Raw genomic sequence first — 17,708 nt, forward strand, 5'->3', positions numbered from 1 at the left:
TGCAAATAATGGGTATCCATTTGATTGAGAGAGATGAAATTGATACTTTTGTTATTTAAAAGAACCTATTTACTAATGTGGTTGAGGAAAAACCAGCGCTATAAAACTTGCTCAGCTTCCCCCCCCCCGATCATTTTCATCGCTGACCACTTTTTTTTTTTTGGCCTATGAAAATGTTGTGCTTATATTACACCCCAAATAGTTTTCTTAGTGCATTGAAGGAGATTTAATTTATCACACTAATCTATGGTTAATTAATTGTTAACGTTGTTAGTTATTGTTGGGTCGTCGGGGGGAACACCAAGGAAATTGGAATTTAACCCTAATTAGGGAATGGTAATTTAATACATTGGTTAATAAGGGGTTCTTTTTCTCTATAACCCCACATAGTTTTGTAATTCCATGAATACTGGGTGCCATATTGTTCAGAAAACCCTTGGCATTCATATTTAGAAAGTTTTAACTATGTAAGTAAGGTCATGCACATAGGGCATATAATATTGTAAAATGCAAGCTTTGAGATGATTTTCAGAAATGTTATTAAAGGGCAAGTCAACCCCAAAAAAAGGATAGGTAAGCCTTTTTATTTTGAAATTTCATTGAATTACTCTGAACAGCCACCAGAATATCATGCTCAACCTTTTTGAGGCCTTCATATTTGGAGAGATGAGAGCTCGGGGTGGAGCTTCATACTAGACAAGGAAGTAGCTTAAAGAACTGCATTTTAGCTTCTTGTATCCAGCGCCGGATTTCAGTGTGCGGCGCCCCTAGGCCGCGCGGTCCGACCAGGCGGCCGCGCGGTCCTAGCGCCCACCTCACCTCCCCTTCCCAGCGCGCCGGCGTTTTTTCGCCGGCGCAGCTGCTGTAATTGAATGGGGACGCCCGCGTCCCCATAGTGCGGCTGGGCGGCATGCCGCCCCTATTTTTTTGCCGCCCTAAGCCCGGGCCTATGCGGCCTTGCCGCAAATCCGGGCCTGCTTGTATCAGATAGTTAAACAAAATGAAATGGAAGGTGATAGGTATGTTATTCTACGGGGGGAGGTTAGAGTAATTTTAGAGAAAAAATACAGGTTTACTTATTCTCTGAATGCAAGAAAAGGTTATAAAACATGTGACTTCTTTCCTTAAAACCATGGGGTTACATGAAACTAATCTGCAATCTCCATTGAAATAATGCTGAGTACCCAGACAAATGTTCTTTTTTTTTTTAATCATTTTTAATTTTTTTTAATTTCCAGACTGAAAAAGCCAGAAAAAGACAAATGAGAATCAATTCTTTACAAGGGTTTTCTTTTCTTCTAATAATTTTCACAAAATAATTCCCCTCAAAATCCCACAATGTTTGATATTTCATTTCTAGACAAAAACAAGATAATATATTACACTCCCGGTCTGGCACTCGCTCCTTTCTAGCACTTGCGTAAAAGTGTCCGTTAGTTTGAGAGCAAAAGACTAAACCGCTTGATCACAGGGATGTTTGTTAAAAACGTGGAAATCGATATTTCCGGCAGTGTTTTAGACCACCATAGTTTTAGTTAGCAGTGTACGACAAGCTGAACCTCCGTTAAAAGTTATGCTATCATCGTCTGCCCCCCATGTTTTCAGATTCAATTCAGAAATAAAGACGTAGATTTATTAAAAGCAGGTTAAATTAGTGATTGCAAATTAGTGTTTATATATGCATGAAATTCCCATGTATATCAAATCGACATACCATGGCCAGAGAATTCATGAATACATTTGCTAACCCAACTGGCAATTTCCACGGCCCACAATCACATTTGTTTAAAATACATTAAGAAAAGGTTATACCTATCAACCATTTTGCTTCTGTCCACTTTTTGTACATTATTATAGTTTTTTGGTTGTTTTGGTAGTTATTTCAAGCTGTAGTGGTTAGTTAGTTCCCTGCAGTGCTGACAGAAAAGGTAATGATTGCAGCGAGTGTGATGAGACTGTGATGATGGATTAGACAGTGTTCTGGAAGAAAGCTTTCCTTCATCCTAGAGAATGGCCAGTAAGATCTGAGGTCAGGTATAGCCCCAGATATTCATTGTATATATTATGAAATAATATATACAATTGAGAGAAATAAAAGTATTGTAGTATATACTGTATATACAGCATGTCACAATATCACAGTATAGGCTACGGCTGGGGACAAGATATAGGACATGCATGACATGAAGACACTCGTTTGATGAGACGTGAGACCTCCATAGAACAAAAGGACTTTAGATGAACAGACAGTGGCAAAACAAGACTTTAGGAGATACCAAAAACGCTGACAACAATGACCAATACATTTATTATGCTTCACGCAGTGAGGCCCGACACCAAATAGGAGAGAACATGTGATGTAGCCTTTATCCAGCAAATGGCTTTTTATATATAGTTATGAATATTTCTCCTTGTAATGTAATGGATAACATGTTTTTTTTTTTGCATAACTACTTTTGCTGTAGAACCACTTGTCTCTGAGAGGTGTGTAATTATTCTGGGTGGCATTTTCTGTCCAGTCTACGGTATTTTTGGAGAACCATGATTTATGTTTATCAAGCTAATGCTGCCGCATGTTTCTATTCATTTTATAAATTGCAAACTCTTCACTGTTTTTCCTCTGAATTCTCATAAGAAAACAAAGTAACTACCACTAGCAAAATAAACGTAGACATGGGCAACCATTAGTACTTTTATTTTTGTGGTTCTTGCCCAGCATCCTCCTGCTACCTCAGCTACTGGGATTTATCCTACAACACCTCCATTGCTTGTCTCTTATATAACATTCTGTAATCTTAGACAGACCAGATTGGACTTTATCAGACTGCATACACACATCTAGCTTTTACAGATGCTAATAAATGGAAGTTTCAAGGACAGCTTTAGTTGAGTTAGTTTTTGAAAATCAGCCCTTAGTCCTGCTATACATTAAAGTGAGCAGTTGGATCTACATTATTACACTGAGACTGCAATTCAATCAGAGTTGGTAGAGTGGGCAATGCTACACTTGAAGATGTTGTTGCCAACCACAAAGGAAGAGTTGCAGGCTGTCTTGTTCTTTCTCTTTGTTAGTCAAAGGAAAAACATTCCGCGGGCTTCCTTACTATTGTGCAGAGGCAGCAAGAAGAGATTCTGTTGGGAAGTATTTATAACTATTAAAACTAGTTTTCAGAATTGAACTAGGCAACAATTTTAGCCAGACCCTTGATAAACGTGGTGTCAACACTGATGACTTTAAGCCAACAATGTGTTCCACATTCACATAAAGAAAATCCCATTAGCTTGTTATTCTGTCTGACAGCCCCATTCAACGTTGGTAAATATACAGGAGCTCTTGTTCCTCTATGTGAGCGGATTGTTCAAGCGGGACTTGAGAAACTTGGCTGCACTCTGTGATAATAAAAAAAGGATTCATGTCTAAAGCTTGAAAGTGGTGCTTTGTTGAACTCAAGTATGGTGATATTTTAGCAAGAATAGCTCCAAGCAAGGGTTTGCTAGGGATCAGCAAAACCTGGTATGACAAAGACTGGGACCTCCTTCTCATAAACATACTATAATTCCGCCAAAGTGCTTGTCTTATGCATTCATTGTGTGTTTAAATACTTAATGAGAAAAATGTCAAGCAAATTTCACACATTTAGTTTTGACCTCTCTCTTATTTATGGGAAAATGAAAAAGATCTCCTTGCACAAGAGGTTTTCAAGGTGTGGTGGGCTCAGGGATAGCAAAAGCACTTAAATTTAACAGAATTTGCTTAACCAATATAATTGCATTTCATTGTTACATAAATACCATGCATTCTTCAATTGACGTATCTGTTACTATATCAATATGTGTGGCCTGTCCATTTAGGTGCCAGTTAACACCCACACATGTAAATGTTATTTAACCATTATGCTTTCTCATGACACGAGCGTGAGACACCTCATCATTTCAGTCGTGCTTTTGGCAGACACTAATATACCAGTGGAAGATCCACCCATGTATGAGACAGCGGTGCACAGCATCTGATCTTTTATTACACTCCACCCTCAATTACTGGGATGAAACACTCCTTGTATTCTTTTAAAACATTTGCTTATATTCCACAACCCCACTTAGTTTGTGTTTTTGGCACGAGATATTTAAGTACATGCTGTGTCTCTTTTCAAGCACTGCCCAGTCTTGTATTGATTTTGGTTAAGGGTCTGGCAGTGAGTGCTGTGGGGCTCCCGTGGAAGAAACTCACTATGTGGGAAGGGGCATTGAGCAATTTCTGCTGTGTTACAGCATGCAAGCACTACTTTCCTTTAACATCGATCATCCTCTTCTGTGTCACTTAATTCTCTGGAGGGTATCACTGGTGGAATGCCTCCCTTCCTTCGACGCCGGTAGTGACCATTTGGCATTTGCCAGCCATGACGCAGTGGGGCAGCGGCAATGGTGTTAGAGCGGCCCAGACTAGTAGCCACAGCAACTTCAAAGGTGAGTGTGTCCTCTGTGGGGCAGTCTGAGCTTTGCATCTCCTCATGCAGTGCCAGGTAGGGCTCTGAGATATAATGCTGTGGTGTGGACTGGGAGCTCTGGTGACCGCCAAGGGAGCAGGAAGACTCACTCAGACCAGGCTCACTTGGAAGGATAATATCATTATTATTTTGGGGATGGGGGCTCTGTTTCTGTTGGCGGATAAGCGAAGAGAAGGAAATAAGAGGTCTAGGAGTTGGAGGCACCGAGGGAAGCTGCCTGCGGCCTTGTCTTGGGGTGCTGGTGTCTGAAGGGGTGCAACTTTCACTCAGAGAGTCAAGAATCTGTAATGTGACAAACATAATCATACCACTGTTATTATGTATACACATTCAATTCATTTGCAAAACACAGGGTTATTTATCAAAGTCCTAATTTATCTCAATATTTTCTGCTACAAACTCTGATCAAATCCGCTCGGGTTTTTTACACTTATTTATTAATACATTTTCCCGAAAATTTGCTTTGCAATAAAAAAAAATCAGATTTTCACGATTTTTTCTTCCAATTTTCACGAATTTCACAACAGAAAACTTCGGGGCATTGCACAAAACCCAGCGTACATCAAAAAATCATTGGGACTTTTCCATCCTCAGGGGTTAATAAATTCCCGAAAAATGCGTGATTTTTTAAAAAGTCTGATTTTATATTAAAAAAATCATGCATTTTTCGTGATTTTGCATTCAGAGTTTAGTAGCTGCTTAATAAAATCCAATAAGGAGAAGCTGTGCCATAACTACTTTGGTTTCTGTAGTGAACATTATAGCCATGTTTATTCTGCCAGCTTCTGATTATCTTCCACTGTGTCTTTCTACTTTTCTCCCTAGGAGGAATGCCCATAACAACCTAACTATGTAACTACATTAGCTGTTCTTAAGCAAAAAAGTAAATTCCATTACTTCTTACCTGTACACTGCAGGGAGTGTGCCCAGGGGACAGTTGGTGATCTCGGTGTTCACAGGCAGCTTGTGGGATCCTTTCCTCAGAATTACAGCGAGAAGGATCAGGGGACAGCAGGTGTTTTCTTTCTTTGGACCTTCCTCGCTCTCTTCCACCAGAACGGTGATTATCTGACCAATGGCCTGGTAGGACAAGAAATATGCTAAAAATGTTATATAATTCAGAGCACATGATATCAGAAACAGTATTCTGGCCTCATAATTTGGGAAGAATGCTTGAGCATCACCATTCAACTTAATACTAATAAGGTACTGTATATTACTATCTTTATCATAAGAGGATCTCTAATCGACTTATTCTGGCACTTACCATCTCAGACGCTTCTACAATAGTTTGTAGCGGAAATACAGTGATGTGGATGTGCCAGTGCTTGTTGTGAAAAGAAGAGATGTTGGTAGGGATGGGGGATTGTTGCTCCGAAGAAGTATATAAGTATTTACCATTCATTCTAAATAACCTTTACAATCATTCTTGGACATAGAAAACTACATCATTCACTACTCCATCGAGTTTGGGTCTTACAATAATTTAACAACCAAGAATCAGAGGGCCCTTCTTGCAAGAGTTTACAATCTAAAGGGTTAGGGTTTGAACATCAGGGAATCATCGGTGTCAATTATGAAAATGAAATGGTCAAAGTGGGATAAAGCTTTATATGCGAATTTGGTTAGAATTTATTTTAGAAAATGTTGAATTTGATGGTTTTTTTTATTTGTTAATGCCACTGTCTGTGGTGCAATTGTCCTGCCAAGAAGTATTTTGCCAGAGGTCTTTTTTGGTGTCACACAAGAAAATGTATACAAAAAATGTGTAGTTGTTTCTTAGAATACACAAAGTATATTTATATAGTGAATAAAGTAAAATATAAGGATATTATAAGTCACCGAGGAGATTCATGACCAAAGGCCGAAGGCCAAGTGTTTTTATACAGGTCATGGAACTCCGAGGTAACTTCTAATATCCTCATATTTTGCAACAGGGGGTACTTTATTTATTATAATACACACAGTTCAGTGAGTCATGTGACTGAAATGACATCAGAACTCACCGTTTATACCTGATGACATCAGAACTCACCGTTTATAAGGATATAATTTACAAGATATTCATGGCTTTTGTGTATTATATGAATATACAAGCTGGGTTTCATCAATGGTTACATGAGTGGCTGCAGAAAAAGGTAGAAGACCCTGGCAATGATCTAATATCTATTGGCCTGTTTATAAAACAGAATTCCATACATAATTTATTGAAATGAGTGAGGACGTAATTCCTGGCCCATTAGCTTAGGTCTAGTGAAGGACCAAAGTTAAAGCAAATAGAAATCGAAGGATACAGGCCATGACTAAACTAGTTCTACATTTGATTTACAGAGAATTAAGTGTCAAAACAAGGTCATTTTGCTTGGATGTTCTACTGACCTGTATCTGTATTCAGGCGATTTGCAGACAGTCTTATAGATGCATGATAACTGCGCCTCTGGTATCTGTATGCACAGTCTGTGCTGCTCCTGTCCATAGTGAACTCATCTAGCCACGAGCTGCGTGCTCGCTTCTCTGCAGTTGTGGAGAAGGAGCGACGCATTGAGCTTACGTCTGACAGGACCTGTGGGGTCACAAGAGGGAAAAAAAGGAAAGGAGAAAATATCCATACAAAAATATGCTATCACTACAGTTCCATGGTCTTGCTAAGGTACAGAAGGAGCCAGAAAATAAACAGAGCTGCAATAAAGAACTGCCTTTGTTGTAGCATGTGGTGTGCTGGGGGCATTATCTGGGTTTACAGCAGCTCATTAAAAAATTTATTTTGAGTTGACACATAAGGATGGGTCCATCCGTACCTCTCCTCACCCTGCCGGCCAGATCTTAGTATACTTTAGCTATATGTGCCGTTTTTTGCCCTGCATTACTATAGTGTCTGTGGGGCAAGAGAAATAATTAGCCCAAATAAAAAAAATAAAACCTCCCCTCAAAAAAGAACATATACATCCTATGCCAAAAATACATAAAAACAAAACAAACAATAACGGAAAAGGCCAACAAAAACAAGTAAAACACCCTCTCCCAGCTCAAAAACAATGAAACGATTGAGATAAAGCTTACGAAAAGAGCTGCATGGCACAGGGAGGTGGCAGAAGAACAGAAAGTGAGCTGGTCAATGTTATGAATGGTGCACAAGGTGATTGTTGTGTGTTCCTGGACTCCTTCACAGCCTATTATTACTTTATCACTGGAAAGTTTTTGGGGCTAATTGACCTTGTTACCTGAGGGTTCTCAGCCAGACGTGGCATGGAGGAAGCTCTCACAGACGCTGGACGTTCCAGCATCTCCACTGGGATGTAGCTGCCTCGGTTAGGGAGCTGCTCCCTGCTAAACTCTCTAACCTCAGGCTCCTAGAAACAAAGAGAGCCAGCTCATTGGACCAGTTTTCCATCTCAGGTTGTTCTCCTTTCAACAGCCAGCATAATACACTTGCATGTGCTAAAAATCCACCAACACCCCACTGTTTGGATGCTGCAAGGTTAGAGAGTCCCAGCCCTGTAAGCCATCGGTTTGTATGTTGGCTTTAGCACAAAACTAATATACAGATTGGCTTTTCCCTGTGAATTTAGAATCCCAAATGCTCACTGCAGTAAATCAAATAAACCTGTCCTCGTATATGGGTTGTATTGCACTTTCAATTCAAGTTATCAATAGATAGTATAAATATGAAATGCTATTAAGCTTTAATAGCAATTTATTTTCTAGCTATAATAGCAATTTATTTTCTAGCTATGTTTGCATCATCCCTTTTGATGTCATATGCCCTTTCTGGTTTGTTCTGTAAATTCTTTAGTAAATGGTTCTCTTACTGAATTCGTGCCACCACAGACATTTTCAAGGCTCGTGCTTTCTTGGTCTCTGTTCCAGTGATCTATATGGCAATGGCTACCTTACAGTTTCACCACTTTCTTGTTGCCTGGAATTGATTTCCTAGCTACTCATATAATGGGGAATGTGTGCATAAAGAGTCCAATAGTAGTGTGTGTATGATGGAGTAGATAATGCACACAACTTAAGGACATACACAGTGCAATGACACTGCAACAGTGACACACAGTAGCACTACTATCCGTGGGGGCATCAGTATACACTGCAGTGAACAGGCAGGATAAACGGAATGACAACAGATTTCACACAGAACATGTTGTTTTCCTCCCTGCTTAGAAGCTGATACTATGGCATCTATTAGTGGGGACACAAACAACTAGAGCACTTACATCCTACAGCTTGTTAACAGCATGTTATGTACAACTATAGCTACATACACACTTGTCTCACAGACTTTGCACAACAAGTTATGTTGCATTTTCATGCAGATGTCACAAAAAAGTCAAAGGTGCATACATGGACACAAATGTAATATGCACACATGCTAACAGACTTGTACATTAAAACTGATCTCATTCAAACTGCACATTTAAATAGCTGTTATTATCAGCACCCATCACAGATCCTGTATTTCCATTCAATCCTTGCACTCATTCATTCACAGCCTTGAATTTTTTCGATGTTTTATGCTCATACCCATGAAAATGAATCATGGATATGGCACACACACAGAATTTAAGGCAGTTCCTGTGCCAGGAGCGACATTGTTTACCAGAGACAGCTGCTCTTCAAAGTCTTCATCATCCCTGTCTAGGCATGGCGGCTGGAATACCTCTTCTGGGGACAGGGGACTCAGTGAAGGGAATCCACCCCTGAAACAAACAACAGTCTGATGGCTCAGGGCACCCCATCTGTTGCCATGATTGTTTTTAAATAACTCTCACACTGTCTATCTTAAGGCACATTTTACTCACAAGCCTGATACAGTGTCTTGCTCAAGGTATGGTAATGCTTTAGCATTGGATAAGATTTCCTCAGGGAGGGCGGAAGCCTCCATTCTCTGGAACATTGGTGCATTTTTCTGCAACAATAGGAAAAGTAAACTTTCATATATTGCTATACCCAGAATGGCCACTTGCAAAAACAAACCTATCCTAAACTCATCAGAATGTTATTTACAGTTCATAAGCAGCACATACAGAATATTTCACTGAGCTAAAATGAAAAGCAGCAACAGCAGATGTGCATTCATTAACTATTAGTGTTGTATAATTAGGACACAAACACTAAACTGATGCATGTAAAAATGGAGCTTTTGTGATGTCATACACAGGTCAAGAAAAACCGTTGGGCATGGGCTGAATGAAAAGAACCCGGTCAGCAATAGTCAACTGTAAATCTATTTTTCTTAAAATAGTCTATATGTATTTTGGTTGTGTTGCCTCACTATTGGTTAAAGGAAAAGCTCCATTAATCTTTTATGTTGTCTTTCACTGCATAGTCCATTCCCAATTCAAGCCTGACTGTGCCTTCATTATGTATTAACTGGTGAGCTTAAAGGAGAAGGAAATTCAAAATCACTTGGAGGTGCCAAAAGTAACATAGGCTGATACTCCTGTTAGCAGAATACTGGTCTGGCATTCTTCTTAATGAACACCAAGGAGTGATCCTTTTCTTCCACTTAATTCTGGGGCCAACACATGAGCAGTAGAGTAAGAAAGTCTGCTTTATTCTTAGCTTTTTACTCTATTGAGCATGGCACCCATGTGAAGAAAGAAGAAGGAGGAAGAGGATTGCTCTGTGCTCTGTGCTGGCAGAACCCCAAGCCAGGGCAATTTTCTGCTGATAGGAACACCAATGTATGTTATCACGTAAATGAATACAGTCAATGGGGAGGGGGGGGGGTGGCTACATTTTGGCACCCCCAATGATTGTTGCCTTTTCTTCTACTTTAATGTTAATAATAAGAAGATAATGTAAAAGGAGGAATAGTATGTTTCAGCAAGGCATCAAGTGTTATCATGTCGACGTAATATATTTAAGCAACATTAATAAACTACAACGACCAACAATCTAAATTTCCTTCAGATGCTTAGGAATACACTGCAATGCATCTCTTTCACAACAGCAGGGATATGGTTTACTAAGATTATACAGTACATATCTAAAACATTCGCATGTATCTCTGCTTTTATCCATTCCATCCACATTGTGCACATTTACCCCGAGGGTCCCCATGAGGTAGAAGCATCTCACCTGCTCCTCCAGCTGCTGCCTCTGTTTTTTGGCTTTGCTCTGTTTATAATAATCCATGATCATCATTGCAGCGTAAATCTTCCCAACTGTCAGATCAGAGGCTGTGAAGCATGGGAATATCACATTAGCAAAATACTCATAATACAAGAGAAAGCAGATAAATACCTATAGCCACGGGATTAACATTTTTATATTGGTGCACTATCCTTTTCCATAAAATCAGTCATTCCATTTACTGAAATATATATTAATAAAATTGCAAATATAAAGAAATAGTTTGAAAACATTCCCACTGAAAGTTGTATTTCGATATGAATGTGAAACAGATACAAAGTTTGACCTGGGCGACCTTGGTCAGAAAATGTCCACGATAAATGTACAAATTACATATTATTATTACATGATATTATAATTGTATAATTTGTCATTTTCATGTCATGAATATTCATCCATTGTCCCTCCTGCTGGAGGACTACCGTCCACACACCCCTGATTTACACCAATTTTCCTACTTATTTCAATGGACTCGCAATGTATAAAGATGCAATCTTCAGTTCTCTCATTTTTATTAGCCTCTCAAATCTAGTTCTCCAGTGTGACTATGATATATACTTCAATTACAGAACACAGAGGTAGTGGTTCACGTGGAGTGCAGTCATAAGATCTATGTTGCTAGGCTGCCTTGCAGAAGTTACTGTGGTGATTAATTTAATCAATTTCATCAAATGTCTGCAGCTGAGCTCCAAAAGCAGCTGACTTAAACACTTGTTGCTTTAGTAGTTATGGGAATATTCACACATTCAAACAAGATACCAGTTTTACTATATATATTTATTTCATAATTTTATTGTGGATCTGTTTTGCAATATAAAAGGGCATATCAATGGGGTTGGGAGGGCTGGAATTTGATAAAATGCTTCCCTACCTAGTACTGGCAACATTAGCTTATCATAAGTGCTGCTGTGGTGGTGTGCGAGGTGGTTCTTAGTATGCAGGTGACAAATGTAATGCTGAAATTTGTAGCATCATATTACAATATGGCTGTGCCCTCCCTATGGCACAGAAGAATGTAGACACAGCCGCAGTGGTGAAGTCGAGATGAAATGAAGCACAGTTTGTAAGGAAAGTAGCACAGGTATGGGTCCTGTTATTCAGAATGTTTGGGGCATGGGATCTTCCTGTACTTTGGATCTCCATTCCTTAATTCTACTAAAAAAAATCACTTTAATTAAACCCGAATAAAATTGTTTTTCCTACAATAGTGATTATTTATATCTTAGTTGGGATCAAGTACGCGTGAAGAAGGAAGTCATCTCAGTTGGGATCAGGTCACAAAGAAAAAGGAAGCCATTTTAACATTTTATAATTATTTGATTAAAATTGAGTTTAATAGAGATGGCCTTTCTGTTATTCGTGTCTTTCTGGATAATGGGTTTCCAGATAACAGATCCCCTATATCGGTGTGGTTATTAAAGGTATTAAAGTTCTTTAACCCCAAGTCTCCTGTGCATATCAGTGTACCTGAGCAAACGAATACAACACAGTATACACTGTTTTAACATTGACAGTCTAGGCTGGACTTGAAGTCAGTATATAATGAAGTCAATTGGAGTGAATTGTTTCATGAGATGAGATTGGAAGGGCACCACTTAATAAAAGACACAGTTTGGTTAATAACAGAGTCTGTTCTACTCAAGAAAGAGCTGTTTATGTGACGCATGCACCAATCAGAGATATATTCTACAATCACAGTAAGCTCTGAATTACAGAATAGCCTCTCCCATCGACCCCATTTTATCCAAATAGTCCTCATTTTTAAAAATGATTTCTTTCTTCTTCATTATAATAAAACAGTACCTTGTACTTGATCCAAACTAAGATATAATGAATCCTTATTGGAAGCAGAATCAGCCTATTGGGTTTACATGATTTTCTAGTAGACTTATGGCATGAAGATCCAACTTACAGAAAGATTTGTTATTCAGAAAACCTCAGGTCCCGAGCATTCTGGATAACAAGTTCCAAACCTGTATTGTACTTTATACATATTGTACAGAGCTGTGCGTCCTTACAGCGGTTTACAAATAAAGTCATACATCATATAATAGGGGTTATTTATTAAATGCAGGATAGGGTGCAAAAACAGGCACAGTGCACCATGTTTTTTTGGCATTTTGAGCCCTGCGACCTACAAAACTGCTGCAGGTCTCTGCTCTCCAAAGCAGATTCGTCTACTGTATATTGTCCTGAAATTTTTTACAGGGGAATGGAATGTCAGCTAGTGGTCCATAACTAAACCTTAACTGAAGTGGGATAATGCAACAAAACAAAAAAACAAAAAAATAACTCCCACAACAGTAGTAAATCCACCACTGAATGATTTAAACTGAAAAAAAAAATGTATTGTTGTATGACCAAGTCATAGTCCCAGCCACAACCCAATGAACATGCTGTGACAGAACCTGAAAATGACTTTTTGATCCAAGAAAGCTGATAATTATCACTGATCTAAAACCATTTTATAAGGAGGAATAACCTAAAATCCTTCCAAATTATTGTGTGAGGGTGATAAGCAGCTGCGGGAAACATCTGGTTCTAAAAATGGTTGTTTGAGTTGCTAAATACATTAGTCCATAAACTGTAGTTTTGTTCATCTGGACTGTACCACTTAATACCTATAGGTCATACAATTTAGATACTTAAAGGGATCATGTCATCGGAAAACATGTTTTTTTCAAAACGCATCAGTTAATAGTGCTGCTCCAGCAGAATTCTGCACTGAAATCCATTTCTCAAAAGAGCAAACAGATTTTTTTATATTCAATTTTGAAATCTGACATGGGCTAGACATTTTGTCAATTTCCCAGCTGCCCCTGGTCATGTGACTTGTGCCTGCACTTTAGGAGAGAAATGCTTTCTGGCAGGCTGCTGTTTTTCCTTCTCAATGTAAGTGAATGTGTCTCAGTGAGACATGGGTTTTTACTATTGAGTGTTGTTCCTAGATCTACCAGGCAGCTGTTATCTTGTGTTGGGGAGCTGCTATCTGGTTACCTTCCCATTGTTCTGTTGTTAGGCTGCTGGGGGGGGGGGGAAGGGAGGGGGGTTATATCACTCCAACTTGCAGTACAGCAGTAAAGAGTGATTGAAGTTTATCAGAGCACAAGTCACATGACTTGGGGCAGCTGGGAAATTGACAAAATGTCTAGCCCCATGTCAGATTTCAAAATGTTATATAACAAAATCAGTTTGCTCTTTTGAGAAATGGATTTCAGTGCAGAATTCTGCTAAAGCAGCACTATTAACTGATTCATTTTGGAAAATTTTTTTTTTCCCATGACAGCATCCCTTTAACATAGATTCTACATTTCTGCATTCTTCTTTGTTCTATGTGAATTATGTGTTGCCTAGCAATGTGTGAATTATATCATAGGTTCATCTATCCCTTGTGGCAGTTGTCCCAATGGATGGCAAAGGGCATAAAAATATATCACTTTAATACTGCCTTTATGCAGCTGCCAAAATATTACACACACAGTCTTAAAAAGCTCATTTGGAATGGGGTATTGTGCTGTCAGTAGACATTGCTGTATTAAACTGGTTATATTTTTGCCCTGGGGCGGCTGGGGCCAATACTTTGTTAGCATCGGGAGTCACTCATTGGCCAGTGACAACATCCCCCACCCAAACACAGAAGTTGGCAGTGAGTCGAGTCAGTTGCTAGTGCAATGAAATTAAAAGCAGATCTGCAAATTCTAACTGGAGAGTTATTGAATCCTGCTAAGAGCAGCATGATGTGGAAGTGTTTCTAGAGAATAAGGCAAAATATGTGCAGGATATATGTCATTTTGTTTTATCCTCTGCTGTCACAAATCTGTACATGATTCCATACATCCATCTGTTGCCCCTATGGTGAAACCAAGTTGTTGTGTGGGCTGTATTTCTAGTGTATTTGGGCTTGTCACATAAAGTAAATGTTCAAGTCTTGTGTAAATCATTTTTTACATCTTTCTAATAAAATGCGGAGAACACACAGCTCATTTTTTGTTGCCTTCAATAAAATCTGTGCTACCAGGGGCAGTAATTCGCCCAAAAATGTGTTAATGCCGGTGGGAAAACATATGAGTCGCTCAGGCTTTCTGAGGTCGCCCAAAGTTGCCTTACACCTTCTGAAAGTTGAGTCGACTTAAGAGAGATGAGTATGATTTCCCATGTGGGGTTTACATTATTGGGAAAGCATATTCAGGGAAACGTGTTGCCCATAGTAGTGCATTGTTACTGTGGGAAACATATTCCTATGTGCCATTGCCCTAAGGATAAAGTAGAAAATACTGCGGAGCTCAATTTGTTTGGCGCTGAACTGTCATTGGTTTCCTTCTCCAAAGTACCCCTTGTGCTGCCATGAGCTGGGCACATTTGCAGTTTACTTTTTTTGTAAGCTTACTATACTATATATGCTTAATCAGTGCAAGGGATGGCTTAAAAAGGGAGAACAGTGGCAATGTTACACTGTAGGAAACTACCCCAGGCTGAAAAAAGCATTATTGGCCAAGGTAAAAGGTAAAGAAAAATAACCCTTATAATGGGAAACATATATATGGCCAGTCAAAGGCCAAAGAAAAACAGGTTAAAATTATTATTATTAAAATATTGGGATCAATGGTGTTTTAATTTGTCTATTCTAAATTATTGTGTTATGATTTATACATGGTAAATATAATTAAGAAACAGAAACGTTAAATGTATATGTGTATAATGTTGTTGATTGATGGATGATAGATGTATAGCCCTCTGATTGGTCGTCTGTAAAAATGGGCTGGCCTATGAATACCACTAGGTAAGAAACGTGTAAGGAGAACTTTGGGGTCTGTACATATGTATTTTAAGATGAAACTTTGAATACTTTTTTTCAATTTTTACACCAAATTTTAGGTTATTTTAAAAGCAAGACACAACACCTTTATATAATGCCCTATATTTGCAAAGATGGTGAAGATAAACATATAATAAAATATCACATTACCCATCCTCCACCATCCTAGTCTTGTTCTAGCCCTCACAGGCTGTCTACATATAACATTTTTCATTATTACACTGCACATTTTTTATTGGCGCAAATATAACCACTTTTTCAGCAAGAAGTTTCATTACAAACAATGCAGTATAAAATGCACGTCTTTTTTCCACTGGTGGATATGTCACTAAATACTTTCACTGGCTTACAAAAGCTGTATTTAATTTGCAAATTGCAAAATCATTTGCAATTGTTTAACCCTACTAATTTCTTTTATGATGATTCCCCCATAATTCCTTACTTCAGCCTGAGGCTGAAAGGGGAAGCCAGATGGGAGACATTCTTGGGATGAAAGTCTCAGAAAGTCTCAGAACTTCCAAGCGGGATCCCCTAGCTGTAATGTGTAGAATGGACATGCCCTCCATTTGGGTGCAATTCAGTAGCCACAAAAATAAAAAATGCATACTGATAAGTTTGCACCATTTATGTGCCTAGCTCTTTGGAAAGAGACTTATTGCCTCACTGGCTCCTGGATACTTTTTACTTGAGAATTAACCTAAGAAAAGTTTTAACATGCAGTATATTATATAATCAATAACAAGTGTGTACTGCAATGTTCTACAACATTATGAATTCAATTATATTAAAATAAGAGGTGATATTATTCAAGTATTTTTATCTTGTATCCTAAAAAATTGTGTTTTTGGGGTACAGATCCTACCTCTGTGTGGGTTTCCCCACAAAGTGTGCCATTAGCCTTAGATTTCTGGCTTCCTGCAACAGCATGAGTAAACATGTGACCTACTTTGTTATTGAAATAATATTATACAATTATTGAAGTATCACAGATACATCATGGTATATGAGTCCAAGAACTGTGAGTATATGAACTCTGCATTTACTGCCATGTCTATCATAGGGTCACTGGAGAATCAACACAAAGTCTTACTACTACCTTTTGGCATTGGCACAAGTAAGTCCAGCATTTTCTGGGAGAGATTTGGCCAAATGGCAAGTGTTTCTTTCTGCAGCTCAGAGTCCAGCAGGTGCCTGTCAGCGCCTCCTATAAGAAATTATAATGCATTTTTATGATTAAGGAACTATAAAAGCACTGCAGAAATTCTAGCTATCCTTAACTATACAAATGATAGCCTGTCCTAGCATTTTCTGACATACAAACAAGCCTATTATCTGGCATTTATATTAAAGCTTTACTATGATACCTGCTAATCTTTCCCAGTTTTTCATTTGCATATTTTCAAACCACTGACATTTTTTCTGTGGTCTTTATTTCAAAGTGCCTAAACTGAAAATTAATTTTTAATGTGACAATGATTTGAAATATGCTTTTTTTCAAAAGAAGGCATCGGCCTACTCACTTTTGGGGTAAGTAGGTACTAGATTGACTTGGCCCATTCTACTAGACAGATTAGCTCCAATTTGCTTAGGTTAAGTGTGAAACATGATATCAGAAATGCAATTAATAATAAATATATGTATTATTGTGTGTGTGATAATATTGAGTTAGGTGCAAATTCCAGAGCTCTAACAGGTGCAAAATTAACTAGGCTTTTGTGCACTTTGTGGCCCCTGTGTTTCCTAGCTTGAATGACATATAATTTATGAGAGTTCCACTAGATATGTGCCTCCCATCACCAGCTGCCTCTAAATACAGTGCTGCCTAACTACAAAATAAAGTCCTGCCTAATAGTCTTGCCTAATAGACTGGAGTAACTGGATGTCTAACATAACAGAACATAGCCCAACTTCCTGCTTTTCAACTCTCTTGGTTTCCACTGACTGGTTATCCTGGTTACCAGACAGTAACCAATCAGAGACTTGAAAGGGGGCCCCCCCTTCAAGTCACTGACTAGCTCAGAGTTATAGAGCTGAAAAGCAGGAAGTAGTGTTCTGGCTTTTATATTAGACATCTGTTCACTCCAGCCTTTATACATTACATTTTTGGCTAACTAACTATATGAGATACATATATGATACATTTTTGCCTATCTATTTACACCGTTTTTATTTTCACACTGAACTATTCCTTTAAAGGGGACCCATCACCCATAAAAAATATTCAAAATCATATTTTATCACATTAGTCA

At 38.5% G+C, this 17,708-nt stretch overlaps 1 protein-coding gene across 5 annotated transcripts in view; it reads right to left on the minus strand.

Moving 5' to 3' along the window:
- Positions 1-2,454: 2,454 nt before the first annotated feature.
- cacna1e.L (calcium channel, voltage-dependent, R type, alpha 1E subunit L homeolog) overlaps positions 2,455-17,708 on the minus strand; it is a 393,059-nt gene continuing 377,805 nt past the window's right edge. For 3 of the 5 annotated variants that reach the window (XM_041590515.1, XM_041590512.1, XM_018258508.2), the window contains 8 exons: positions 16,556-16,663; positions 10,590-10,690; positions 9,308-9,414; positions 9,106-9,205; positions 7,727-7,855; positions 6,885-7,068; positions 5,410-5,585; positions 2,455-4,787 (listed from right to left, as the gene is read on the minus strand). In XM_041590515.1, the coding sequence (XP_041446449.1) occupies positions 4,290-4,787; positions 5,410-5,585; positions 6,885-7,068; positions 7,727-7,855; positions 9,106-9,205; positions 9,308-9,414; positions 10,590-10,690; positions 16,556-16,663 (1,403 nt within the window). In that variant the 3' untranslated portion in view covers positions 2,455-4,289. The remainder of the gene's footprint in view (positions 4,788-5,409; positions 5,586-6,884; positions 7,069-7,726; positions 7,856-9,105; positions 9,206-9,307; positions 9,415-10,589; positions 10,691-16,555; positions 16,664-17,708) is intronic. The other 2 variants (XM_041590513.1, XM_041590514.1) reach the window with 1 other exon arrangement.

Source organism: Xenopus laevis, chromosome 4L, assembly GCF_017654675.1.
Source record: "Xenopus laevis strain J_2021 chromosome 4L, Xenopus_laevis_v10.1, whole genome shotgun sequence".
In the NCBI taxonomy this organism is placed as follows: domain Eukaryota; kingdom Metazoa; phylum Chordata; class Amphibia; order Anura; family Pipidae; genus Xenopus; species Xenopus laevis.